Genomic DNA, 27,693 nt, shown 5'->3' with positions numbered 1-27,693 from the left:
CTGATTTTTTTTTCAGCCAGAATTTAAGACAAAATGTCCACTTCCAGGATATTCAGAAAGACCAATGGAAAGCCTCAAAGGTGTTAGAAATTGTTAGACCGTTGTCCCCCCCCGCCCCCCACCCCCGTCAAGTAAAGTGTTAATGTGGTGCAGTGTCTAAGAATAAGACCATATTTGGAGATGGGCTCTTTGAAAGGAGGGCTAGGTTAAAATGAGATCTAGGTTAAAATGAGACCAGTCCAATAGGAGTGGAGTCATAAAAAAAGAAGATTAAGACACATAAAAAAATAACTGGGAATGTATCACAGGCGTCAAGCATATACCTCACATTCAAGAGGCCCTGGATTCGATTCCAACACCAGATACACACTCACAAGAAGAAAGAAAAGGAAATAGAAGGAAGACACAGGAAGGAAACAGCTATCTCCAAAATAAAAGGAGAGGCCTCCCTAGACACCATCACTGCTGGCACCTCAGTCTTGGGCCTCCAGCTTCCAGAGCAGTGAGAATATAAACCTCTGCTGTTCCAGCCAGTCGCCTTTTGGTCCTAGCTGATTAAAACAGGAGTCAACCGCTTAACTAAACAGTAAAACCAAGTTCTGAGCTTAAACCCAAGGTCTGAGGCATCCGTCCTCTATCCACACCATTCCACATATATCTCCAGCTGCTTCCAACCCACTTGGTCTAGCAAAGGCCTCCCAGGGCTGGCTCCAGCTCTGAGTCCATAGGAGTATGACACTGAAGGAACTATTTCTCTTACAGAAGACCAGAGTCTTTACTCATCTGAATCTCTAAATTACAGACTTGTTGCCTGTGTTGACCTGATTAGGCTTCCAAAGATGGCCTAGGACGTAGTACCCACAGCCTTACCACACGTCCACAGCAAAGGGCAACTCCCTCTGAGTGACATCCAACAACTCTATTCCACAACCCCCTTCAGTGCCTTGCACTTGGGAAAACAGAGTTATGGACAATCTAAGAGCAAAGAGAGCATTTGATGTCATAAGAAGCAGGCCCTTTTTATGTGGACAACATTAATGATCATGGAAGCCATGTGAAGTCACCGAGGAATGGAACAAGCAATGACTAAGCTCAGTTAGGGTACTTGATTTAAGATCAACTTCATGAAGTCCATGGGTTTGAAAAGCTAATATTGTGAAAATGGCTATTCCGCCAAAGCCAGCCCACAGATTCAACAGAGTCCCCGCAAAATCCCATATTGTTCTTCACAGGTTCAACAGAGTCCTGTAAAATCCCATATCATTCTTCACAGATTCAACAGTCCCTACAAAACTCCATATCGTTCTTTACAGAAACAGAGACAAGCAATCTTAAACTCCGTGTGAAAACACAAAAGATCCCAGGTAGTCAAAGCAATCCTGATCAAAAGGAGAACCATACCAATTTCAAGTCATACTATAGAGCCACAGTTATAAAAACAGCATGGTACTGGTATAATAACAGATCAGTGTGGGGCAGAATACAGGACCCAGAAATAATCTCATGTGGCTGCAGTCACTTGAGAATCTACAAAAATGCCAAAAACATACATTAAAAATAAACAACCTTTTTAGCAAATGGTACTGGGTTAAACTGGATATGCAGAAAAATGAAGCTAAATTCCTATCTCTAACCCTGGATGAGAACTAGGTACAAATGGATCAAAGTCCTTCGAAAGGACCTGCAACTCTGGCATTGTTAGAGGGGAAATTAGGGGAAAGACCTTAAGGTATCAGAATAGACAAGCATTTTCTGAATTCTCACTCCAGTCCCTCAGCAGTGCCAACAACTGGCAAGTGGGACTTCATGAGATTAAAAAGCGTCTCGCAGCACACTGTGAAGCAAGGAAGAGACGAGAGAGGCTACAGAACAATAGACACCCTCATTGTCTATACAGCTGACGAGACTGAGACATAAAACATATAAAGAACTCAAGCTGCAGAATGAGAAATCAAACAGTCCAATCAGTTAACAGATGACTGAAATGGAAAGAAAATCCTAGAAAGATGAAATGCAAACAGTCAATCAAGCATGGAAACATGTTCACCTCCACTGGCCATGCTTGAAAACATGTCTACCTCCACTGGTCATGCATGAGAACATGTCCACCTTCACTGGCCATGCATGGAAACATGTCCACCTCCACTGGCCATGCATGAAAACATGTCCACCTTCACTGGCCATGCATGAAAACAAGTCCACCTCCACTGGCCACCAGATAAATTCACACTGAGAGTCCATCTCACCCAAGTCAGATGGTGGCCATCAAAAAAAGAAATAGCAGCAAATGCTGTCAAGGATGAAGGTGAGGAGGACTATGCATGACTGGTGGGAATGGAAACTTCCTCAGACACCATGAAAACCAGTATGGAGGTCACCCAAAACAACCTGAAACCGAACTACCATATAAGCCAGCTATGCCTCTCCCCAGTATCCAGAAAGACACTTGCAATCAGTGTTTATAGCAGCATGATCCATACCAGGTTACAGAAACAAGCTCTGCCCAACAGCAGAGGAATGGATAAAGAAAATGCGCTATTTTTTGCACAGTGGATTTTTGCAGGAAAATGATTGTGACTAGAGATGATCACATCAAGCTGAGTCAGCCTCAGAAAGACTAAGGCCATATTTTCTTCTGTTTTTGAGTCTTACATGTCCAAATACATAAAATCATGTAAGCTGTTGATGACAGGAAAGAAGGGGATTCACCAAAGATGAGAAGTGCAAAGTGGAGTGGGAGCGTGGATGTGTCGGGGGTAGGAGGTATTCACAGTATACCACATACTTACATGAGAATGGCCCATGTAGGGTGTAGGGGAACTGACCCTGCCCGCTTGCCTGAGCGGAGCAGCCCTGGTGGCCTGGACCGACCAGTTCAACTACCACCCAGGCCCACATCCTGGGCTTTGGGTTGGCCCATTCAAACATCTACCCCATCTAGGACCTGCTGGGGCTCATGAAGAGACAGGTCCTGTAGAATGATAACCACTGGGCAGCAGCAGGACATCCGAGAGGCATTCCCGTGAGGATTCAGTGATAATGATTGTGTACCAGAAACCAGAGGCCTTGAAACAGACCAGTGGCTCATTCCAATGAGTATTTGCAAGTAAATTTGACCGGATGAAAGGGTATATTGCGTGACACACAGCTCTCGATGCTACCAGTCCAGATGAAAAGGAGTTGGAGAGGCAGGACAGACAGAGGAGGGAAGAGGTTTGCTGTTGTTCTTTTGGTTTTGTTCTTTTGTTTTTAGGTTTTGCCTGTGTGTGTGTGTGTGTGTGTGTGTGTGTGTGTGTGTGTGTGTGAGAGAGAGAGAGAGAGAGAGAGAGAGAGAGAGAGAGAGAAAGGTTTGGTTTGGTTTTTTAAAATTTTTATTTGAGTTCTGTTGTAGGGGGAGGGGAGGATATGAAGGGACTGGGAAGTGAGTAGAATTGGGGTACAAATGTGAAATTCCATAAAGAAATTATATATAATATAAATATATATAATATATATATGCTATATGTATATAGTATATATATATTATATATATATTTGTGGTTTTGTTTTCAAGACAGGGTTTCTCTGTAGCTTTGGAGCCTGTCCTGGAACTAGTTCTTGTAGACCAAGCTGGCCTTGAACTCACAGAGTTCCGCCTGCATCTGCCTCCCGAGTGCTGGGATCAAAGGCATGCGCCACCACTGCCCGGCTTAAATATATTTTTTAAATGGCCCATGTAACATTTCAGAATGAAAAAAAATCAATTTCTTGCTTTTCACCTTATTAATGCTTTCAAAACATAAAGTTGATAATGATATAATTTGTTTGCTAGGTTCTCCCCCGCTATTACATAACTCCAATCTGTTGGTTGTAGATAATCTTTTCAGGGGAACTTCTTATTCTTATAAATATATATATGAACTTTTAATAGAATATGCTTTTATGCTATTTTCAGAAAAATGGGGTAGCTATAGACATTCTTTTTATTCAATCTTCAAGACTCCTTTAGAATGAAAGTTGTAGGAAAAGAATAAAAGCTCTTTAAAATTCGAGATGGTCCTTTTTTTTAATCTGTTATAAGTATGGTTGTGGCCTGTTTAAAAGAGGAAGCTGGGAGAAAAGGGCAAGGTCCTAGCAAGAACTGCATGTGAGCAGATGGAATTTAAAGACCCATCTTGCACAGCTGAGTTCATCTGTCACCTGTGATCTCGAAGTAAAGATACTTTGCTGGGAAAACCGAGAAAGGCTCTTATTACTAAAAGCCTTCCCCAGCAGTGGGAGAAGAAGAGCATGTGTCCTTCTTTTAAAAATAATTCAGTACAGGTGGCTCAGAGTATTTTTTAAGTATTTTGTATAACTTGATCCACCAATTCACGAGTAGGCTGGCTATAAGGCTATACCTGTGAATTTTGTTTTCTAAATCAAGTAGAAAAAATGACACTTTGAAAAACAGAATTTTTATTTTTTATCTTAAGACAGGCTTAGGGTACAGGTGGCTGTTTACAAACTTTCTTCAGTTAATTGGATTTCTTAACGTGAAATAGTATTTTCAAAACTAATTAAGTTACATTCTAATGAATATTTAAGACCAAAATATGTTATCTTTGCTGTACAGTATATAGATTTTTAAATCATCCATAAAGGCAATTATATTTTTTACATTCTCAGAAAGTCTTATGCTATTATAGCTGCTAAGTGGGTCGTTTGCTTCCTCCCAGGCCATGATTGAAGAAGCCATCACCAGAGCCGAGGCTTTCTCGGTTATGTACACACCCTTTGCAACAAAAATAAGGGCTGATAAAATAGAGAAAGTAAAAGAGGTGTTCGTCAAAACTCACCCCGCCTATGTGGACTGTATCTACACAGGTAAGTTCCTCATCACATAGTTGGCTAATTCTCTGCCGCCATGGCAACCAACACAGGGCTCTTTGCGCCTTGTTTGTTGCTTCGACTTGCAGGTGTAAGCTTTAATCTGAAGAGTTCAAATGTGAGCTTAATTTTAAGACTTTAAGTAGTGCTAGCTTTCATTTCAACACAATATACTATGTATGGTCACAACTGTAGACATTTTAAGGAGTAAATCCAGAAACTTTTAAGGTTTTAAAGAAAACAAAATGAAGTCATCAAGACTAGTGACAGAAAGCTGCCTCCCCAGCCCCTTTCCGTACTCCCAGCAAATAGTGTTTCCTTGAGGACAGATTTTTATTCTTACCGAAGGCATGCTGCTTGAGATTCCCACCATCTACCTCACCCCTCACCTCTCTTTCTCTCTAGACAACCACAGATACCTGCTTCAGTTACTTTTCTTAAGTGATGGAGAGGCTTATTTGGGCTCATGGTTCAAGAGAAAAGTCGAACGCGGCAGGAAGAACTAGGGCCAGATGTAGGGGTGGGAGTGGAGGGAGGTAGGGGAACATGTGATAAGCTTCAGTGCCCTCCTCTCCCTCCAGCTCCTCACTTCTCCAGCTAAGTTTCTCTTCCCAAAAGTTTGACACCTCCCAAAACAGTGCCACCAGACAGAGGCCTTGTGTCGGAAGCTGTAGTTCCGTGAAGGATGTCGCCCGTCCAAACCACAGCAGCACGGCAGAGGACACGGACTGGGCTCACTGCTTTTCCTCTTTTCCAGCTGTACAGTCTCTTGCTCTTGTTCCCTCGCACTATGTGGTTTTGGATTCGAGGAAGATGTCTACGTACATACCAAACAAAACTATGCTCAGCAATGCCTGCCAGATGAAGCAAGGCCTCCAAAGGCATGCACCTGGTGTCCCGGCATCAAATTAAGAAATAATCTTTTCTCTTTCCTGCTCCCTGGGGCTGACGCTTTGATTTATGAGGTTAATAACAAGTCTATTATTGATCCCTTTTAAAGTATCAGGTACTGTATATTTACCCTCTTGTTGTTCCCATAATTTATGGGGAAAGATGATCTACTTTAGAAACAAAGCAGTAACAAGAAAAGACAAACAGCCCTCTGAAGGTTCCCTTGACAGACTGATGACAGCAGGCCTCAGATGTGAACCTGGCCCTGGCCCTTGAGCCACAGGCTTCTAGACTGCTGATTTTCATCCCTAGTACCCTTAGTGCTACAGAGGGAAAAAAAAAAGGTAATAAGTCCAACTATTGATGGCTGAATCATAAATCCCTAAAGACCAGGGGGAATTTGAGAGGATACAAGAGGAATGGAATGTAGAATCCATGCTACGGTGACCATTGATACTCGTGTAGTGAGTGTGAGCACTCTCTTAAGCTCAGCAGAGGACCCAAGAAAACTACAGTGCAAGAGGAAGCAGTCCTCACACAAGCCCGGCAACCCGTGTGAAAGCAGGGCGTGCAGCAGGGATCTAAAAGCAAATGTGCTGTGATGGCGTAAGGTGACAGGAGAACCCCGGAGAGCTTTCTAGCCAGCTAGCCAAACAGAAGAGAGACTATGCCTCAAACCAGGCTGGAGAAGACTGCCACCCTTGATTGTCCTCCGCTGTCCACACATGCGCTGTGACGCACATGCCCACACACAAACATACACAAATACTCAAAAGCAGTTGGTTTGTTTGCTTGTTTTATTTTTTATTAATTTTTATTGAGCTCTACATTTTTCTCTGCTCCCCTCCCTGACTCTCCCCTCCCCTTCAATCCTCTCCCAAGGTCCCCATGCTCCCAATTTACTCAGGAGATCTTGTCTTTTTCTATTTCCCATGTAGATTAGATCCATGTCTGTCTCTCTTATGGGCCTCGCTGTTTTCTAGGTTCTTTGGGATTGTGGTTTGTAGGCTGATTTTCTTTGCTTTATGTTTTAAAATGGCTTATGAGTGAGTACATATGATAATTGTCCTTCTGGATCTGGGTTACCGCACTCAAAATGATGTTTTCTAGCTCCATCATTTGCCTGAAAATTTCAAGATATCGTTATTTTTTTTCTGCTGTGTAAATGTACCACATATTCCTTATCCATTTTTTGGTCAATGGGCATTTAGGTTGTTTCCAGGTTCTGGCTATGACAAACTATGCTGCTATGAACATAGTTGAGCACCTGTCTTTGTGGCACGATTGAGCATCTTTTGGATATGTACCCTAAAGTGATATTATTGGGCCTTGAGGAAGGTTGTTTCCTAATTTTCTGAAAAATCGCCACACTGACATCCAAATGGGCTGTACCAGCTTGCATTCCCACCAGCAATGAAGAAGTGTTCCCTTTACTCCACAACCTCTCCAGCATAAGTTGTCATCAGTGTTTTAGATCTTGACCATTCTTACAGGTGTAAGATGGAATCTCACTGTTGCAAAAGCAAACTTAAAGAAAGATTAAAACACAAAAGAAAAGTATATTTTAAAAAATTAGTCACTATTTCTCAGAACTTATACTTGGTTGTTTGATATAATTTTCTTTAAATTAACTCATTATATTTCGTGGATTTTCTGTTTTTGGGGGGGGCAAAGCTAGCACATAAAAATCATGTCTACTTATCACCATGGAAGACTGGATCCAATTTAGCTATTTCCATCCTAATGTCTAGAATACAGAGGGAGTCATTGAGATTGCCAATTCACCAATTTCTATTCTGGTGAAATTTATTTAGCTATATTTAACCTACTTCCCAGAGAAGTCATGACAATTAATTAATACTTAGGAAGCATTGTTGCCATTAAGAGTTTAAAAACAATAATAACATTAATGAGCCAGACTCACATCTCCTGAAACTCCATCAAACCTGTTATCAAGATGAATTATGATCTGTTGGCAAGACAATTCATGCTAAAGATCTTACACTTTCGAAGAGACGATAATTACACATCACTAATGATTGTTTCTATTATTTTTGAATTACTAATTGCTAGTGTATGACAGTGCGGTATAAGAACCTAGAGTAAGAAGATAAAGCATTTCCAGGGGGTGTGAGTAGGGAAGGCAGCTTAGAATTCAGATTTCCTCGGGGTCACTAAAGCTCTTTGCCTCTGTGGAATCTGTGCTTTAAGCACACAAGACGACTGAAAAGTGACATTATGTGCTTCTGGGTCAAAAGAGCAGGGGTTTCCCCCCAGAACTGTTAGCTGGGAGGAGGGCGAAACAATTATTAGTGTTTTATTACTAGCGGTAATGCAGCTTTGAGGTGTGGCTTCTTTACCCCCGTCACCTTCGAGGTGATCTACTTAAATGAGCACCGGGATCACATGAAGCCAGCAGGAACGAGTCACACCAAGGAATCACTGTGTTTTCTTGGCACGTCCCCCAAACCGGCTTTTGCCTTTCATTTACTTTGTAATTTTTTTTTTTTTGATCTGAGACAGGCTCTTGTTGTCTAACCCTGGCAGTCTTGTACCTGGCCTCACACTTACAGCGATCCCGCCTCCTCCGCCCCCCCCCCAAGTGCTGAGATGATTGGCTGGTACGATGACCAGCAGTAGACAAAGGAAGCTTCTACCCAATTGGAAATTCGATTGCCCACTTACTTCAGCAGACATTTGTGCGGCGGCCATGACTGCACAGTTACATGCAGATAATGAAAACAAAAACTAGATCACCATTCTGCCACTGCACTCAGATCCTCACTCACCCCATCCTGACCACTGAAAACACTCTTCTATGTGCAGCGCCGCCATAGAAGCACCCAACATTTTCATATGCTCTCTTTACTTATCACCTGCATCTTGGGTGTGTAAGTGTGTGTGTGTGTGTGTGTGTGTGTGTGTGTGTGTGTGTGTGCACATGTGTACTTGCAAGTCTATATAAAAGGATGCCCATTAGAGGGTTGTGTGTATACAGAACTGTTCATCCGTGTGCACATTTGAGTGTGTGTGTACAGAACTGTTCATCCGTGTGCACATTTGAGTGTGTGTGCACAGAACTGTTCATCCGTGTGCACATTTGAGTGTGTGTGTAGAACAGAAGTCAACCTCAGGTGTTGCTCCTCAGGGGCTGTCCATCTTATTTTAAAAGTCTCATCATACAGGCTAAAGAAGATGGTCAGCATGCGCCACGGACCTTCTGCTTCTTCCTCCCCAATGCCAGCATTACACGTGATTATCACCACATGTGGCTTCTTACTTGGGATGGAACACAGGAACTCATGCTTACACGGCATGTACTTTACCATCACCTCGTTTTTAATAAGGGTTTACTCTGTACCAGGCATTACCCCAAGCTCTTCATGTATGTGCACAGACTCAACCCCACATTCAGTCTTCTACAGACAGCGAAGAAACACACTGCAAGCACCCACCAAAGGTTCAGGGGAGAGATGGTGTTGTCCTGGTCCCTCCCTCGAAATTATGAAGTTTGCACTGCAGCAAGAGACATGAGATGAAATTTGAAGGTTCTCTAAACTGGTGAAATGGTCTGAAGAAACACAATAGATAAGTCGTGTGACAGAAACACCGAGAGTCGGAGGAAGGGGTATCTAGCAAAGTTTTGCTGGAGAAGCTGTTGTTAATCATTAAAACTTGGAGACCAGCACACTGGATCCAGCCGGTGGAGGCTGGCAGACAGTCCTCCATCTCAGAAACTCTGCCCAGCTCCGGGTCACCTTCATGAAGCCTACGTGGGATGCAGTGCCTTCCTCCCTGGTCATGGCAGTGCAGCCAGAGCAGCTGGAGTTGGCAGAGGTGACCATGAGCAGGAAGGTCCCCCAGGCTCCAACATGCTTTCTCCAACCCAACTTCTCTAAAAGATATTTCTACACTGAAATTAGAGGCATAGGAGGAAGGTATAAAAGTAATTCAATCTGAAATAGTTTTAGAATTTAAGTCCAGGTGTTAATTTTTTTCTGAATGAACTAATTGAATGAGAAAGTAGTCTAGCATTGATTTGTCATGAGAAAACTTCCTCCCCTTCTGTGGAAGAGCCATTTCTATCAGACTGATGAGGGGCGAGTTCAATTGCAGTTGAATTTCAGCTTTGTAGAATGCTCAGGCTCCAGAGCGTGCACCAGAATTCAGGGCGCATCCTTTTCCAGGTTGGACCCCCCCAAAATCTTCAAGCCACATCATAATAGAGCTTCATTGTACTGTGTTTCATGGAGGAAAAATTACTGATTTTTTATAGCATAGCTATCCATTTTTCTTATTTAAGAAAACATCCAGCTTGATTCATGTGGTGTAGTCGGGGTACATAAAACAAATAATAATTCACCAGCCCTGGAATTATTATGCTTTCATTTATAAAGATTTTGCTTGTGATTTTTATTCATATATTCCAATGAAATAATGCAATTCCACGCAGTTCTTATTCTTGCATGGCTGTATTTTAATAATAATAAAGTAATACAATAAGCATACCCTGTCTCCTCTTGATGAGAATATCAAGATTTATTTGCTAAATAAATAAATATTCAGTAATGGATCTGTGCTTAGCCATGTTTAATAGAAAAGTTTTCTGGATCAGATATCAATTACTTTAACACTTAAGTGGATAGAGTCATATTTTGTCTTTCCTGTGCACTATAACTCCCAGGAGTAAATACGTATGTTCAGAGGAATAATATATTGTTTTTAAATAGACCTTTAAAAATTGCTTCTCACTCGAATTTATAAGCTTGGCTTTGCACAGCCATCATTTACCAGTAAGGATAATATATTCTTATTTTCTCTAGAAACATAGTCAAATTTCCCATTTTTTTTATTCCTTCCTTAAATCATCTAATTTTATCATGATCAGGAGTTTTCAAGATCAGAATGTCTTCCTCTTTGTAACCAGATTTCGCAAATTGGAAAAGTTATGGAATTAAAGAGCCTGCATCCCCAACATTTTAGGAAAATGTTGCAGGCAACTTTTAAGAGCATGAGGGGAAACTCCACTGGCATTTCTGTCGCGTTCTCCACAGAACTGGAGAACCGTTCTCAAATAAAGATGTGCTTTATAAATGGACTGGAGGTCTTCACTGTGGACACAGTGCTGCTCTTCCTGGTGTGACGTGCTGCCGGGCATCACCGCATCGGAAGTGGGTGCTTCTTAGCCATAGTCCGCGTGTCACTTCAACGCCACTGCTCCCTATCTAATGCATAGCGTCACGATCCCTGAGCAAAGGCAGACAGTGTTGCTCCGGGAGGCATCAATCAATGATCCAAAGTAAGATGAAGTTATGTAAACATGCCCACCCCCTCTGAAGACCATCGGGTGGAGTGGAGCAGGGTGGCATGACTGAAATAAGGGACGTACCTAAAGCAGATGTGTCTTATAGCTGTTATACCCACAGTGCTCACTCAGCAAAACAGTGTAAATGGAAGGTCCCCTTAAAGACCTCTTCCCACTCAGTTCTCTGGACACGCCTCGAATGTACCCCCCTCAAGAATGGGTCAGTTCCTTGCCAGAGTCAGACTTGATACCTTGTCAGTTTCTCAGGTGTCAGGCGATCTTAGCCTCCACAGCAGAGACCACCTTAGACGGCATGGAGGTAGTGTGGTTGGTAAACACCCCTACCAGTTTCTGCTGACTAACCTAGTCACTGTACATCACTAGCTAATAAAGCAGGCAGCTGGCCATTCAGATCCATTGCCCAACATTATTCCTAGAGAGACATGCAAGGCTCTATACTCACCATGTAGAAAATTGATAACAGACCAAAGTAAGGATGCCATCAAAGCCCAACTTGGCGACAATGGTTTTTATTTGTGTTACCTACGTGGATATGGGTGAGGGGCTACCTAACAGGGCAAAATGACTCAAAGACAGCTGCATCCCCAAAACTCACCCAGCATGTGTGACAGTTCTTAAAAGGTGGAAACCTTGGGCAGCTCAGCAGGTCAGTGAGTGCCCTTTGCTGGTGGCTCCTTTGTTCTGAGCCTTCTTCCCAGCAATGCTACTGATCTCTGACTCTATGAGGCATCTCTCAACAGTCCTTACCATTTATACACAACTGGGAAGGGAGGGACCTAGTGAATCTGGTCAGTTTCAGGAACTTCCTGAAGCTATTTTGAGTTGTTTGTGTCCTTTTTATACCCTGCATCTTAAGGAGCTTCCCTCCAAGACAGAAGGCACTAGTTTCCGAGGAAACCGTCTCTCTATCCCAGGAAACACTGCATGCCCAGTCACAACAAACAACAGCTCTGCATCCTCAGGTTTAACCTGAAGTGTTTGTTTGGAAGTCAATCTTGCACAAACGAAGTTTTCATGTTGGAGAGATTCTTTCTAAACTCATGTGTCTAAACCTGGATATTCAGTGTGCATGTACAATGTATTTCTCCTTAAACGCTTGGCTCACAGTTAGCCAATACCTTCTGAGTATGAGTGGTTTGTTTTATTTCAACTTTTTTTCTTTTTTAAAAAAGAAAACAAACTATCTTTTTTTTCATTTTACATACCAATCCAAGTTCCCATTTCCTCCCCTCCTCCCATTCCTTCCACTTACCCTCCCACCCCACCTCCATCCACTCCACAGAGAAGGTAAGGCACATTGCTTTGGGGAAGGTCTAAGGCCCTCCCTACGATATCTAGGCTGAGCAAGGTATCCACCCAAAGAGAATGGGTTCCCAAAAAAATAGTATATGCAGTAGAAATAAATCCCGGTGCCACTGCCAGTGGCCCCTCAGTCTGCCCCAGCCATGCAACTGTGAACTACATTCAGAGGGACTAGTTTGGTCCTATGCTTGTTCTGTGCTAGTCCGGCTAATGTTGGTGAGCTCCCATTAGCTCAGGTAGACTGTTTCAGTGGGTGCACCCATCATAGCCATGACTTCTTTGCTCATATTCTCACTCCTCCCACTCTTCAACTGGACTTTGGGAGCTCAGTCCAGTGCTCTCCAATGTGGGTCTCTGCCTCTGTTTCCATCAGTTGCTAGATGAAGGTTCTATGGTGATATTTAAGATATTCATCAGTCTGACTATAGGGCAAGGCAAGTTTGGACACCCTCTCCTTTATTGCTTAGGGTCTTAGCTGGGGTCATCCATGTGGATTCCTGGGGAGTTCTCTAAAGCCAGGTTTCTTGTTAACCTCATAATGACTCCCTCAGTTAAGGTGTCTCTTTCCTTGGTCTCACCTCTGTTCTTCCTCCATCTTGACTATCCCGTTCCCTCAAGTTCTCCTTGCCCCTCCCCTTCTCCTCTCCTCTTCCACTTCCACCTTCCCTTCTACCCCACCCCCATGATCCCAGTTTTGTCAGGCGATCATCTTGAGTGTTTATTGAGGACCTTGTAGATTCTCACTGCTTTCATTTGTGTGGTGCCACAATCCACTTGGTGTGTGTGTGTGTGTGTGTGTGTGTGTGTGTGTTGTTTATGTGTGGTGTGATTGTGCATGGTGTGCTTGTGTATGGTGTGTGTGTGTGTGTAGTATGTGTGGTATGCTTGTGTATGTTATATGTGTGGTGTGATTGTGTATGGTATATGTGTGGTGTGATTGTGTATGGGGTATGTGTGTGTGTGGTGTGTGTGTGATATGCTTGTGTATGGTGTGTGTATGTATGGTGTGTGTGGTGTGATTGTGTATGGGGTGTGTGTATGTATGGTGTGTGTGGTGTGATTGTGTATGGGGGAGTGCGGTATGCTTGTATATGGTGTGTGTTTATGGTATGTGTGGTTTGCGTATGTGGTGTGTGTGGTTTGCTTGTGTGTGGTGTGATTGTGTATGGGGGGACTGTGGTGTGCTTGTGTATGGTGTGTGTATGTGGTGTGTGTGGTATGCTTGTATGTGGTGGGTGTGTGGTGTGATTGTGTGTGGTGAGTGTGTGGTGTGATTGTGTATGGTGGGTGTGGGGTGTGATTGTGTATGGGGTGTGTGTGTGTGTGTGTGTGTGTGTGTGTGTGCTTGTGTGAATGCACGTGCCAGAGGACCATCCAGTCTGTCACTCCTCATGCCCATCTTCCTTATCTACCTTATTTTGTTTTGAGACAATGTCTCTCACGCGCCTGAAACTCACCAAGCAGACCAGGGCTGGCTGGACAGTGAGCCTCAGCCCTCAGGTTACAAGAGCAGAGCAGTACACTCAGCCTGTTTATGTAGGTCCTGGAGATTGAACTCAGCTCCTCCAGCTGGTAATCAAGTACTTCCTGACTGAGCCCTTCCCCCAAGGACTTCCTGACTGAGTCATCCCCCAGCCCTATTTATTTTCTTTTTTTCTAACTATTTTATGACATACCATACATACATAAACATGCATTTTAAAATGCACAGCTCTGCTGTTTGTGGTGACTCACAACTGTCATCCCCTACTCTCAGCACTTGGGAGACTGAAGTAGGATGGCCAGGACTTCAAAGCAAGCCTGCACCACTTAGTATTGCAGACCAGCCTGGACTACAAACAAAAAAAAAAAAAAAATGTTTTTAAAAATTGTGATAGAAAGTTGGGCATGGTGGTGCACACCTTTAATCCCAGCACTAGGGAAACAGAGGTAGGCAGATTGTTGTGAGTTCAAGGCCAACCTGTTCTACCTAGTGAATTCCAGGACAGTCAGAACTACATCAAGACACCCTGTCTCTTCCAAAGTTCAAACCATTTTCCATCCATTACCGAGATAATCACTGCCCTAACTCTTAGAATCATTTCCTCCTGCGGTGGTTTGTGTATGAGCTGTGCCCTGAGACACCTGGGCCAGAAGCTTGGTCCCAGTGTGAGACCAGGAAGGTGGTGGAGGCTTTGAGAGGTGGGAATGGAAAGAAGTTGCTTACGTCATGAGGCACCACCATTAGAAGGGTTTCGGCTCATCTCTCTGTAGTGGGGAGAAACCAGAAGAAACTCCAGACCCCAGTCTGTCCTGGTCAAGTCCAGCCCTCCCCTGAGTCCCACCCCACACAGGCACCCCACTCCTTGCTCCCAAGAACTGCTAGTGTAAGATCCCCCACACAGCCCATGGCACCAGGAAAGACAGGCACTAGATGTACATACCGAAGCTTGAGTTTTTCAGCCTCAGAACTATGATCAAATATAAATCTTGTTTGCCTCTAAGGAACCCAGCTTCAGGTACTGTGCTGAACCCAAAACTAGCTGAGATATGATAACCCAAAGCTAGCTGAGGTACTCCCATCCTCTCCTCCAGTGCCAACATGCCAACATCCACCTCCTCACTCCTAAACCCTGACTTTAACTTGCCTCTGTGGAACATTATACATCTGAAATTGTGAGGCTGGAAAAGATTCCAGTTTTGTGCTGGGACCTTGTGGGACTTTGAACTTCAGCCCCAACCCTGAGGAAAGCTGGGGATCACTAGCCGCTTTTTAGGGAAAGTGTCAGCTAATGGGAAAAACCCAAGCTATCCAAAACTGCTGACTCGGTTGAGTAATGATGGACCAATCAGAGAGGATTCCAAACAGCCCCTGCCGTTAGCAAAGGGTCCGCAGATGTCCAAGAACATGACCAAGGGGCTGTTGCTATCCCCCTTAGACAATAAAAGCCTATCAGGAACTAACAGCTGAGCTTTACCTCACCTTTAGCCAATTGCAATACAGGATAAGCAATTTTGTACTTTAAATCTGTAATCTTGTGACTGTCTTATGATGTTTGTCTTTAGAAACCCTACAGAAATAGACAGGGTCCTTCTCCCTCCATCTGCTGTGCCAGACTGTGAGACAGAGGACCCATGCTAGCCCGTACATAATAAACGAAGCCTTGCGTTCGCATTTGGAAGTGTGGCTCCATGGTGGCCTTCTTGGGGGTCTCGGGATGTAGGCACTACAGAATCACAGGAGAAATACTCTGTATTTGACTTGCTTTGTGCGACAATGTATTCGTGAAATCCATCCATGCTGCCAGAAGCACCAATTGCTTTGCTCGGAATTGAAATGCATCTTCCACTAGTGGTGGACATGACTGGCCTGCAGTTTCTGGATGCTACCAATAAAATTCATATAACTCCAGTGATCCTGCTGGTCCTACTGAACTGGGTCTTGGAGTCAAATTGATGGGCATATGGCAGGAGAGATAGACATTCAATCAAGTTTTAATAGATAAGATCAAACTGTTTTTCAAAGAGAAGTGCCAATTTAAAATTTCCCAATCAAGTATTCATTTTTTATTTTCGTACATCTCACGATTCTGTGTTAGCTTATCTTTAATCCGAGTGTCTGTGCCCGTTACACTCATCATGTGGTTGATTTTTTTTTCTTGGACATTTAGTTTGTGTATTAGCTCGTCCTGGGCATGTAGTCTGCTTTGGTCTCCTGCCTGCTATTCTGAAAGTGACAGCAATGTGTCTATCAACTTGTCGTCACCCACTGTTCTCTATGTCAGTCCTGTCACAGAAAGTGGATGTGTGGGGGGGGGGGGTGTCTCTGAGTCCAGAGCCTTCGATCCGTCTTCTCTTTCCGTTTGTCTGCCCTGTAAGAAGGCCATGTTGTCTGAGTTGAATTGCTGTGGTTTCTATGACCCCTTGAAGCCCCACAGAATGGGTCTTCTGCTTTGCTTTCCTCTTATTGTGGTTATTATCCTTGGCCCCTCACGTTTATCTCCATATAAAACACAAACCATAGCATCTTGTTGATTATTATTTTTACATCTACCAGACTCTGAAAAGATGGCATCCCAGTCCAGAGCGCTGTCTTTTATAGAGAAACTGGGTTCAGCTCACAGCACCCAGATGGCGGCTCATGGCCACCCGAGACTCCAGTTCCAGAAGATCTGGTGCCATCTTCTGATCTCTGCAGACACCCGGCTGCACATGAGGTACATAAAATAAAATTAATAAGTCTTTTTAAGAAAAACCTCCTGGAAACCTATGTATCAACTTGGATAAATCATCATGTTTATAGTTTTGAATCCTGCAATTAATGAATGTAAATCTTTACAATTTTTTTCAGTTTTTATACACATCTTGATTTTCCTTCCAATTTTTTTCAAAGACGTCAGCTGCTTTAATTTTTGATTTTCATTAACAGATAATAATTGCACATTTATGAAACAGAGCATAGCATGTGTACCTTGTGCTGGATAACAGAACAGGACAAGCGGCGTGTCTGTGACCGCTAACATTTCTCCGTGTTTGGAACATTCGAAATCCTGAGAAGGAATGCAGTGTGTGTTGTTGTTGTGCATTGGGTGGTATCCCCAGCAATTTTCAGTGTCCCCAACTGCAACTCTATGTGGATTAGGCAGTCACTCCTCATGCCCCTTCTGCCAGTCCTAGATAGAGAGACTACTCTCCATCTCCATGAATTTGACTTCTGTAAGGTGCCATGTGGAGTCAGGGAATTGGTTATCCATTTGTATCTGGCTTACTTTATCTCACAGAATGTCTTCAAGGCTCACTCATATAGTTCATACCATAAGAAGATTTCACTTTCTTCTTAAGCATGATATATGTGTGTGTATGTATGTACGTTCATATGTGTGTATGTATGTATATGTGTATATATCACATTTTCTTTGCCCATCCACTTATCAGTTCAGCACGAGTTCTCCCCACCTCTTGGTTATTAAGTGTAATGTTATGAATGTGAGCTTATGACTACCTATTTGAGCCTCATCTACTACCACTTATTTGGAGTACATATTTAGAAGTGAAATGTCAGAATCAATTTTAAAGGAATAGCTCTGTCACTTTTCATCACAGTCACCTGGTTTCTATCACTACTGTGATCAACAAGGGCGCTATCAAGACGTGCTCAATTTTGGTGTTTGTACTTGGTATAAAAATTAACAATCCCCAGTCCTCTTATGAAGAAAACATATAAAGAAAATATTCGCCCCAGAAATTGAACTTGATATATTTATGTTTTACATGTCAACTCTAATATTTTAAAGATTATTTGTATTAGCTGTAGATGTATTGAGCTTCTGGATTAATCCTGGCTCAGGAAACTTGCATATTAAGTACCAATTACCAGCTCAAACAACGCAGCATACATACTTTCAAAGGCTAGCCGGGGTACAGCCCAGAAGAAATGCCTGTAGGTAGGACTGCCTTCAAACCCAGCCGACCCAATGGCTCCATATCTCTTACTGCTCTGTTTCCTTGATCAACTTTATTCACGCCTCAAGTGCTATGTCCTAGACAGCAACTGCAAACGTTCAAGTATGGGGGTTTTTTTATTGATTTTTATTGAGCTCTACATTTTTCTCTGCTCCCCTCCCTGACTCTCCCCTCCCCTTCAACCCTCTCCCAAGGTCCCCATGCTCCCAAGTTACTCAGGAGATCTTGTCTTTTTCTACTTCCCATGTAGATTAGATTCATGTATGTCTCTCTTAGGGTCCTCATTGTTGTCTATGTTCTCTGGGATTGTGATTTGTAGGCTGGTTTTCTTTGTTTTATGTTTATAAACCACTTATGAGTAAGTACATATGATAATTGTCTTTCTGGGTCTGGGTAACCTCACTCAAAATGATGTTTTCTAGCTCCATTCATTTGCCTGCAGATTTCAAGATGTTATTTTTTTTCTGCTGTGTGGTACTCCATTGTCTAAATGTACCACATTTTCCTTATCCATTCTTCCGTCCAGGGGCATTTAGGTTGTTTTCAGGTTCTGGCTACGACAAACTATGCTGCTATGAATATAGTTGAATACATGTCCTTGTGGCATGGTTGAGCATCCTTTGGATATATTCCCAAAAGTGGTATTACTGGGTCTGGAGAAAGGTTGTTTCCTAATTTTCTGAGAAGTCGCCACATAAATTGTCATCACTGTTTTTGATCTTGGCCATTCTTACAGGTGTAAGATGGAATCTCAGAGTTGTTTTGATTTGCATTTCTCTGATGACTAAGGATGTTAAACATTTCTTTAAGTGTCTTTCAGCCATTTTAGATTCCTCTGTTGAGAGTTCTCTGTTTAGGTCTGTACTCCATTTTTGTATTGGATTATTTGTTCTTTTGACGACTAATTTCTTGAGCTCTTCGTATATTTTGATACACCTCTGTCTGATGTGAGATTGGTGAAGATCTTTTCCCATTCTGTAAGTTGTCGTTTTGTCTTGTTGACCGTGTCCTTTGCTTTACAGAAGTTTTTCAGTTTCAGGAGGTCCCATTTATTAATTGTTTCTCTCAGTCTCTGTGCTGCTGGGGCTATATTTAGGAAGTGGTCTCCTGTGCCAATGCGTTCAAGTGTACTTCCCACTTTCTCTTCTATGAGGTTCAGTGTGGCTGGCTTTATGTTGAAGTCTTTGATCCATTTGGACTTGAGTTTTGTGCATGGTGACAGATATGGATATATTTTCATTCTTCTACATGTTGATATCCAATTATACCAGCACCATTCGTTAAATAAGCTTTCTTTTTTTCATTTGATATTTTTTGCTTCTTTGTCAAAAATCAGGTGTTCGAAGGTGTGTGGATTGATATCCAGGTCTTTGATTTGGTTCCATTGGTCCTCCTCTCTGTTTTTATGCCAATACCAGGCTGTTTTAGTACTGTAACTCTATAGTAGAGTTTGAAATCAGGGATTATGATGCCTCCAGAAATTCTTTCATTGTACAGGATTATTTTGGCTCTCCTGGGGTTTTTGCTTTTCCATATGAAGTTGAGTTGAGTATTGTTCTTTCGAGGTCTGTGAAGAATTTTTCTGGGATTTTAATGGGCATTGTATTGAATCTGTAGATTGTTTTTAGTAAGATTGCCATTTTTACTATGTTAATTCTCAGGAGCATGGGAGATCTTTCCACTTTCTGGTGTCTTCTTCGATTTCTTTCTTCAAAGATTTAAAGTTCTTGTCATACAAGTCTTCCACTTGTTTGGTTAGAGTTACTCCAAGATCTTTTATGCTATTTGTGGCTATTGTGGATGATGCTTCTCTGATTTCTTTCTCAGCCCACTTATCATCTCTGTATAGGAGGGCTACTGATTTTCTTGAGTTAATCTTGGATTCAAGTATGATTTAAGGTAGGAAACTGCACCACCCAAAGGAACAATGGAGACCTCATCCACAAACTGTACCCTGGAGTCAAGGGAGCAGAACAGATTGACCGACTTGAGTCACTGTGTTCCACTTTTCAAAACACCTTTAATCCCAAAGCTTTGGAGGCAGAAGCAGGTAGATCCTATGATTTAGGGATCAGTCTCATCTACATAGTGAGTTTCAGGCTAGCCAATGCTACATGATGAGATTCTGTCTCAAAAAAATTTTTTTTAATATTTTTATTTGTGTTTGTATGTTTTGTGTGTGTTTGTGTGTGTGTGTGTGCACGCAGGTGCCCAGAAGAAGATTCATATACATTGAAAGTGGAGTAAGAAGCAGTTGTGAACTGTCTAATATGTGTCCTGAGAATCAAGCTCTGGCCCTCACCAAGAGAAGCAAGTGCTCTTAACTGTCCAAGCACTCCAGCCTCAGGGTGGGGGAGTGACTGAGAAAGTTTTTCAAAGATTTTGGTTTTGTTTTTGTTTTACCAAAATAATATTTTTATTGATTATTTGGGAATTTCACATAATACACCCCAATGATATTCTCCAGTACTTCCAGGTCCACACCCCCACCCTGTAACTCCCCCCAAAAATGTCCAGTTCATGTTGCTCATATACTCACTGGAGCATGGGCACACTGCCAGTGCCAGACACTTAAGGCAAACTGAATCCTTCCCCTCTGGCACCCCTGCCAGAAGCCATCAGCTGTGGAGAGCCGCACTTGAGCATGCTTATCACAATGTTTGCGAAGTCCTGCTCAGTGGCTTCCTGTTGGGACTGTGTTTTTCTTTTGTTGGGAGGGGTATGGGGGTAGTGAATAGGACTTGTCACAGAAGCCATCTGTGTCTCTCATTCTCAACTATGAGTCTGCAGTCATCCATACCACTGCAAAGGAAGCTTGTCACTCTTTACAGTCAGTGGGAACATGGATCATGAACTTCCACATGGTTGTTGACAAGAGCATGAACCACAGACATCCAAATGGCCACTGATATTAGCATGTGCCCCACAGGCCTCAACATGGTCTCGGTTGGCTGTACAGACCATGAACATCAACACAGCCCCCTGCCTCAGCTTGGGCCTCACAGCACAGGTCATGGACACCAGTATGGTCCTAATGCCAGCCCTGCCCATGGACATCAACATGGCTTCAGGGGGCAGAACAGACCATGATGTCCACATGGCCTTCAGTGGTGACGTAGACTATGGCCTTCTGCAGGGGCACAGACCACAGGCATCACCATGGCCTCAGGTAGCAGCACAGACTTCAAACGTTCATTGTGGTGCTGTCATTTTTGTCTTTCAAAGAAAAGGAAAGAGAAGAGAGAAAGGAAGGAGGGAGGGAAGGAAGGAAGGAAGGGAAAGAAAGAAGGAAGAAGAAAGGAAGGAAGGAAGGAAGGAAGGAAGGAAGGAAGGAAGGAAGGAAGGAAAGAAGGAAGGAAAGGTGGGTTATTCCAGCTACTTAACCAAGCAATGGGCATGCCAACCGTTACCCAGTGCAGTTGGCATGGGCTGGTGAACCCTTAGTGTTCTAGTAAACAGTGAAGGGAGTAGCTGCATCTTTAACTGTTGCACTGACTCGGACCTACTCCAAGTGGATTTGAGAAACTTCAATGTAATGAATCCCAAAGACCCAGTACAGCTGACTAAAGAAAAATTTGCAACCAACAAGGTTTCTGAGCAAAATAGAAATGAAATTTATATAAAATTCCTATGGGGTTACTTATCTTTCTAAATTTTATACAGGCTATGAAAGGAAACTTAAATACACCAAATTGGTCTCAGAGAAGTAGACCAGCAGCCTGAAGTGAAAATGAGGATTCTTGGGAATGGAAGCCAATTTTTTTTCCTCTTGCATGTGTAACTCTGTAATTAAAGTGGCCCAAGGGAAAATACAATTTATTATGCAACAATCCATTATTCATATGGCTGGTTCACACATCAAATGCAAAACTCAAAGAATACTATCAAAGTGTTAAGCGGTGGGGTGTTTGCTTGCTTGGGGTTTGGGGAGACTGGGCCTCATTGTATAACCCAGCCTTGCCTCAAATTTACGACCTAACTGCCCAGCCTCCAGAATGCAGGGGCTGCAGACGTGCACAGCCTGCTCCTCTGTGTCTTTAAAAACTTTGTATTATTTATGAGAGAGGGCAATGACGACAGCTTAGCTGAAAAGTTGCTGCCTTTTGCTACTTTCTTGCTGATGTGAGTTTGTGGGAAAGTTCCAAGACAGAAGAATTGGCATTAAAAAGAGTACAAGATAAAACTCAGAAACGACTAGGAAAGAGGTAATGACGAAGTGTCGGCGTTCGGAAGCACAGCAGAAGCTAAACTCAGAAACTGATCAGTAGAAAGAAGCCATATAAAACTCAAGCAGGCCTAACTCCCACAGAACAATTGGGACCTTTAGAAATGAGATTTCGCTCTAACCCAAAATGTCAGAACATTTTGTTATGGACAAAGGGCAGGGAGATGACAGACTCCAGGAAGCAGAGAGATGAAACTTAGGAAAAGGTAATGATGGGATGCAGATAGAGCTGCATGCTCCCAGAGGAGAGTTTATATCCCTATCATTTTCATTTATATTATTGCTTTTGTAGAGCGGGGCAGGAGTTACTGAGAAGGCGCAGCAGGGAAAGTCACTTGCCACCAAAGAACTGATTCCTCCAAGTTTTACTGTGTGTGTACATGTGCATGCACACAGACAAATAAATAAATGTCATTTTTTAAAGGAAAAAATTCTTTGAAAGGTTCATTCATGGTCTGTCAGCCGTAGTTATGATTAGGTGTCCAACGCTGATAATGGTACTTATAGTTCATTCTTTACTGCCAGAGAGTTCAAATTTCATTTTACAGATGTTCAACTTTATACCAAATACAACTATCCCTGACATATCGATGAGTCTGTTAGCCCACAATCAATATTTCATGTTTTTGTTGATGCTTTTCCATGCTGGTAGGATTTCCCACAGCACAATCTTTTGTGTCCAGATGCCCATAATGTTTGAAAATTCTCTGGAGAACAGGCAGTGTCTGGTGTTCAGTCTGAGTGGTGGTTTGAATGAGAAATGTCTCATGCGTTTGACCACTTGGCCCCCAGTTGGTGGTGCTGTTTGAGAAAGGTGTGGAACCTTTAAGAGATGGAATCTTACAGGAGGAAGTACGTCACTGGGGCAGGCTTTGTCATTCCACATCTTTGTCTTCCGCAACCTTCCCTGTGAGAGATGAAGTATGACGGCCAGGCTGGAGTCATATTTCTGTTGCCAGGCTGTTCCCTCCTTAATGGACCGTCTCCTTCTAGAACTGCAAGTTTAAATAAACCCTTTCCTTCTCTGCATTACTTCTGTTGGAGTATCCAGTCCCAGGTACAGAGAAGTAATTAATGCAGTCTAATTGTGAAACTAGCCTCTCAACCCCATCAAAGCTGCTTCTCCCGCCCCAGAGTCTGATCAACTGAGTAGCCCTCTGTAAGATAAACCATGACCCATTTGAGCTTGAGTTAAAACGCAAATCAGTATAATTCTTCCCTACAGAACATAAGCCATATCTCAGAAGCAGGAGACATTTGTTCTCATTTGCATCATTCAAAATTTGGAACTTGAAAAATAAAACTGTGTTTCCAGATTCAATTGGAGAATTGATTGTGCACTCGCCAGTTCCCTCGTGGTGCGAATATGGCCTGAAAAAGCAAACATCAGTGACACTAAAACCCGCTGGTGAGGTAAGAAGGGTCCTAGCGAAGCAGCAGAGCCGCTGGACTGGAGAGTCTGCAGGAAATGACGGACATAGTCAGGGAAGCCTTCCAGACAACGGGAGGCGAGTGAGACACAACCGGAAAAGAGGGAAAGAAGAGCATGATTTTGTGCCCTTGGGGACACAAACAGAAGTTCAGAAGAAGGACAGACACAAGCTGGTGCAACGTAGAGAACTCTGATGAAGTGATGGCAGATTTATACCAAAATTAAAAACATAAAACCGAGACACAAATTTTACGTGCTTGCTTGAAGTTGTTGGAGACAGGGCCTTGCTCTGCAGCCCTCAAACTGCACTCGACACCTGTCTCCAGAGTGTGGGGGCTCAAGGCAAGCCTACCACACCCAGCTTATCTATGCCTTTTAAAGAGGAAACATTTTCATCATTTATGAGAGAAGGCAATGACTCTTGGTTACCTGAGAAAGAAGCACTGAGATTCCTGAGGGAAACAAGGGGGGGGGGGGGGCGGGGGAGAGGCTGTATCAGTGCGCAAAGGTACTGCTAGTAATGGTGCATGTTGCGAGACCATCTCTGTACCGTGACTTTGTTTGATGGAAATCCAAGTGAGAGGATGACTGTAAGACACGGAAGGGGAGTAAGGTGGTGTACAGCCAGCACTCTGAGGATTTGAGATGCCGTAACTTTAAGGAAATTGTGAAAATGCAAGTCAACAATGGCCTTGAAATTTGATCCAGAGAAAAAACCATGCTTGAGCAGTGATCACTCTCATGACTTTGACAAACATGAGGAGAAAAGACAGAGAAAGACATCAACTCGGGGAACAAATTTGTCCCATTTGAGTTAATGTTTGGAATGCTGAGCAGACAGCAGTGTCCCAGCAGTCACTGGGAAACATGCGTTAAGATTTGGTGAAATTTTTAAGATGAAACTGTAACATTCATCTTCCCTGTTTTAGTTAGAATGAGTAGGAAACCCACAAGACTAGAGAAGTCCTCCCAAGCGTGTGTGTATGCCACTATGTCACGGAGCCACAGGAAGCGTTGGGGAATCCCTGGAGAAAGACTCAGCATTCCTGTTTCAGTCTCCCAGTGGGTTTTCTACTGCTGTGATGAGCACCATGGCCAAAAGAAAGCTCAGGAAGAAAGGGGCCGATGTGACTGACAGGTTCCCGTCCATCATCAAGGAAACCAAGCCAGGAACTCACGGCAGAAGCTGAAAGAAGCAGAGGCTGTGCAAGAATACTGCTTACTGGCTTGATCTTCATGACCTATTCAGCCTGCTTCTTTCTATAGCCCAGGACCACCAGGCTAGGGGTGGCAGCACCCACAATGCACCGGGCCCTCCCACATCAGCAATCAGTCATAGGCCCATCTGACGGAGCCATTTTCTCAGCTGAGGCTCCCTCTTCTCAGATGACTTCTCCAGCTTGTGTCACATCAAGAAAATATCAAGCAGCACACTTTGTTTCTTTTCCTGTCACCGCATAAAATACCCTGAGAAAGACAATGTACAGGGGAAAGGGTTTATTCTAACTCACAGTTCGAAGACACAGTCCATCAAGAATGTGAAGTCGGGGTGGCGGGGGCTTGAAGCAGCTGGTCACATGAAATCCACAATCAGGAAGCTAAGGATGATGGCGCATTTAACCGCTGCTCAGTTCCCTTTACCCTCTTACACAGGCCAGGATCCCAGTCAGGAGATAGTGACCCCCTCAGCAGGCAGACCATCCCACCTCGAATAACACAAGGTAATCCTCCAAAGGCCATCACAGCATATAAAAACAGGAGAGACAGACAGACAGACACAAAGCACCAGAAATAAGATTTTAAAAAGGAAAGAGCAGAAATTGAGAAATCAAAGAGCTTCAGGAACTTCACCAGCTGATTGGGCAATGCTAGTCTCCCCTCAGACACTACATTCTGGATTAATGAACAACTATTTAAATCTCTTTTGCTAAGCATTAGCTATCTTTCATCTGGTGGTGGGAAAAAGGCTTGAAAAATAGGATTTTGCAAGAAGTGTAATCTTTATGGTCCCTCTTTGATAGTATTTTCTAAGAATCTACTTTCGTGTGGTAAAAACTTAGAATTATGTCACATCTGCAAGCTGAATTTTAATAATAAATTCTATTATAGGCTTTTTTAATTTCAGCTCCAACGGTGATAAACTCTAAAGGGACAGACTAAAAGAACCTATTTTCTCCCAGCATTCTTGACATGACAGGAGCAAAAGGGACATTTCTTAAAATCAGTTCTGCCAAAGGACAATGTAATATGATTAACTTTCTTATCCATCAGAAGCACAAGGTTTTCAAACACACAGGTTTGAGCACAGAGTTGAGTACAATTCCACTCAGACTAATGCTGCATGAACATCACATTTGGGAAGTGTGTTGTCATGTGGGGTCATAGACTACCTGCCGAGCTAGACGTTCACAGACTGCGATTACTCTGCATATAAATGGAAGGAAAAACAAAACCAAGACCAACCGTTTACATTCCTGTCTAAAGTTAACAACCTTACCTAGACGTTAATAATTAATCAAATACACATTGGAAGAGATGAATATAGGACCAAGAAGAGCCAAAACATGCTTATATTTTGTCAGCTTTATAATAAGTTGGCTCTGGGGTTCACATTAATTTTTCTAGTCTGTCTAATCACTTCCCATGGTAACAATGATCTTCTCATCATTCAGCAAATCTTCCAGGACAGCCAACCTTTCCACACCTGCCTGTTACCTGCTCGATCAAGCCCTCACGCGCCTACTTTGTTTCATCATTAGCACAACCGAAACCCGGAATGTCAAGGTGTTCCACTTCCTATGCAAAAACTCCAGTCCCCAGCAGTGTCATCAGAGCTGTCTGGGACACTCTGCCCTGAGGATTTCACAGACTGATTTTTATTTGTGTGTGTGTGGGTGTGCTTGTTTTGGGGTGGCAGACATGCACTTGAGGGTAAAGGTCAGAGAGTGACATCAAATGTCTTTCTACATTACACCGCACCTGAGTTTTTGAGACCACATCTCTCACTGAACCCTCAGCTAGCCTGTTCAACTAGATGGCCGGCTGCCCAGCAGGCCTAAGGACCTGCCTCTCTCTGCCCCAGCAGTGGGGCTGTAGGCTCATATTACTACACTTGGCTGTTTTTTCTTTTAATGTGGATGCTGAGACTTAAACTCTGGTCCTCCTACTTATGTGGCAAATGCCTCACTTTACCAGAAAACTGAGCCATCTCCCCAGCCGTTGAATGTCGATCACATCTTGAAGATCAGTTTCATAATCTGCAAGGCTAGCAAAAAGACGTACCTTATCCCTCATGTGTGTTGAGCAAAAAGAGATCTTAATAGAGCATGTGACGCAGAAATATCAGGTAAATGCCAGTCCTCATTAAGATCCCAAACACCCAAGAAAGATTACAACGTGTGCAGTATGTTTCTATCCTAGGTTTGGATTTTATGATATTTAGTTCATGGAAGAATCAGAATATATCAAACTATTTAACACATATGTTCAATAGATCGCCAAGAACTTACTCCGGTTCTCGCACACTGTAGCCTTACAAATGGGAACACGAAGAGACTCTGGCAGCTGCCACACGTGAAACACAGTAGGGGCTCCAGGGGTGGGAGAGTGTGAGCCATGGTCAAATTTCCAATGCTGCAGGCGCCAGAACCTAGCGGGATGGTGCACTCAGAATCCCAGCAGGGCAGGGGCCAAAGCAGGAGGATCATGAGTTTCAACTCAGTGTGGACCATGTGGGAGACCGTGCCTAAATAAATAAGTAAGCGGCTTCTAAGCAAACATTTAGCTGAACAGGGGCAAGGGGTCTGAGACAATACAACTAGGATAAATCATGACTTTCATTCATTAAAGAAACCTGGCCAATAAAGAGAGGAAGCTGGAATTGGAGCATTCAATGCTATATTATTTAAAAACTGATCCTTAACATAATTCCAATATATTAAAGATTGGTGTCCTTCCTCTCTTCAGGAGGACTCACCACGAAGCTTACTTGGCCTTGCGTTCCCCCATCGCTAATTGAGAAGTCTTTTTATAGTAGAGCAATGGTTTGCTGCTCATAGTAAAGACGAGTGGGGCAGATCTCACTGTCAAGGCACAAAGATGACCTCCCCTCCCCCGAAAGTAGCTTAAAACCACCCAGTCCCAAAGAGGGCACAGTGGGCAGACTGTGGTGGGCAGGTTGTGGGTAGCAGTCCTTGCTGCCACTTTCAGGCTGCTTCTGTTGGCTAG

The 27,693-nt window shown here is 43.2% G+C and overlaps 1 protein-coding gene across 1 annotated transcript in view; it reads left to right on the top strand.

The window, feature by feature from the left end:
• Spata16 (spermatogenesis associated 16) overlaps window positions 1–27,693 on the top strand; it is a 293,053-nt gene that overhangs the window by 217,613 nt on the left and 47,747 nt on the right. Inside the window, exon 6 of the mRNA XM_048452627.3 lies at window positions 4,698–4,845. Coding sequence (XP_048308584.3) covers window positions 4,698–4,845 — 148 coding nt within the window. The remainder of the gene's footprint in view (window positions 1–4,697; window positions 4,846–27,693) is intronic.

The sequence above is a fragment of the Myodes glareolus genome, chromosome 20, assembly GCF_982192425.1.
Source record: "Myodes glareolus chromosome 20, mMyoGla1.1, whole genome shotgun sequence".
In the NCBI taxonomy this organism is placed as follows: Eukaryota; Metazoa; Chordata; class Mammalia; order Rodentia; family Cricetidae; genus Myodes; species Myodes glareolus.
Note: the sequence above shows the minus strand (reverse complement) of the source record. Positions and strands in the feature narration are given on the sequence as shown.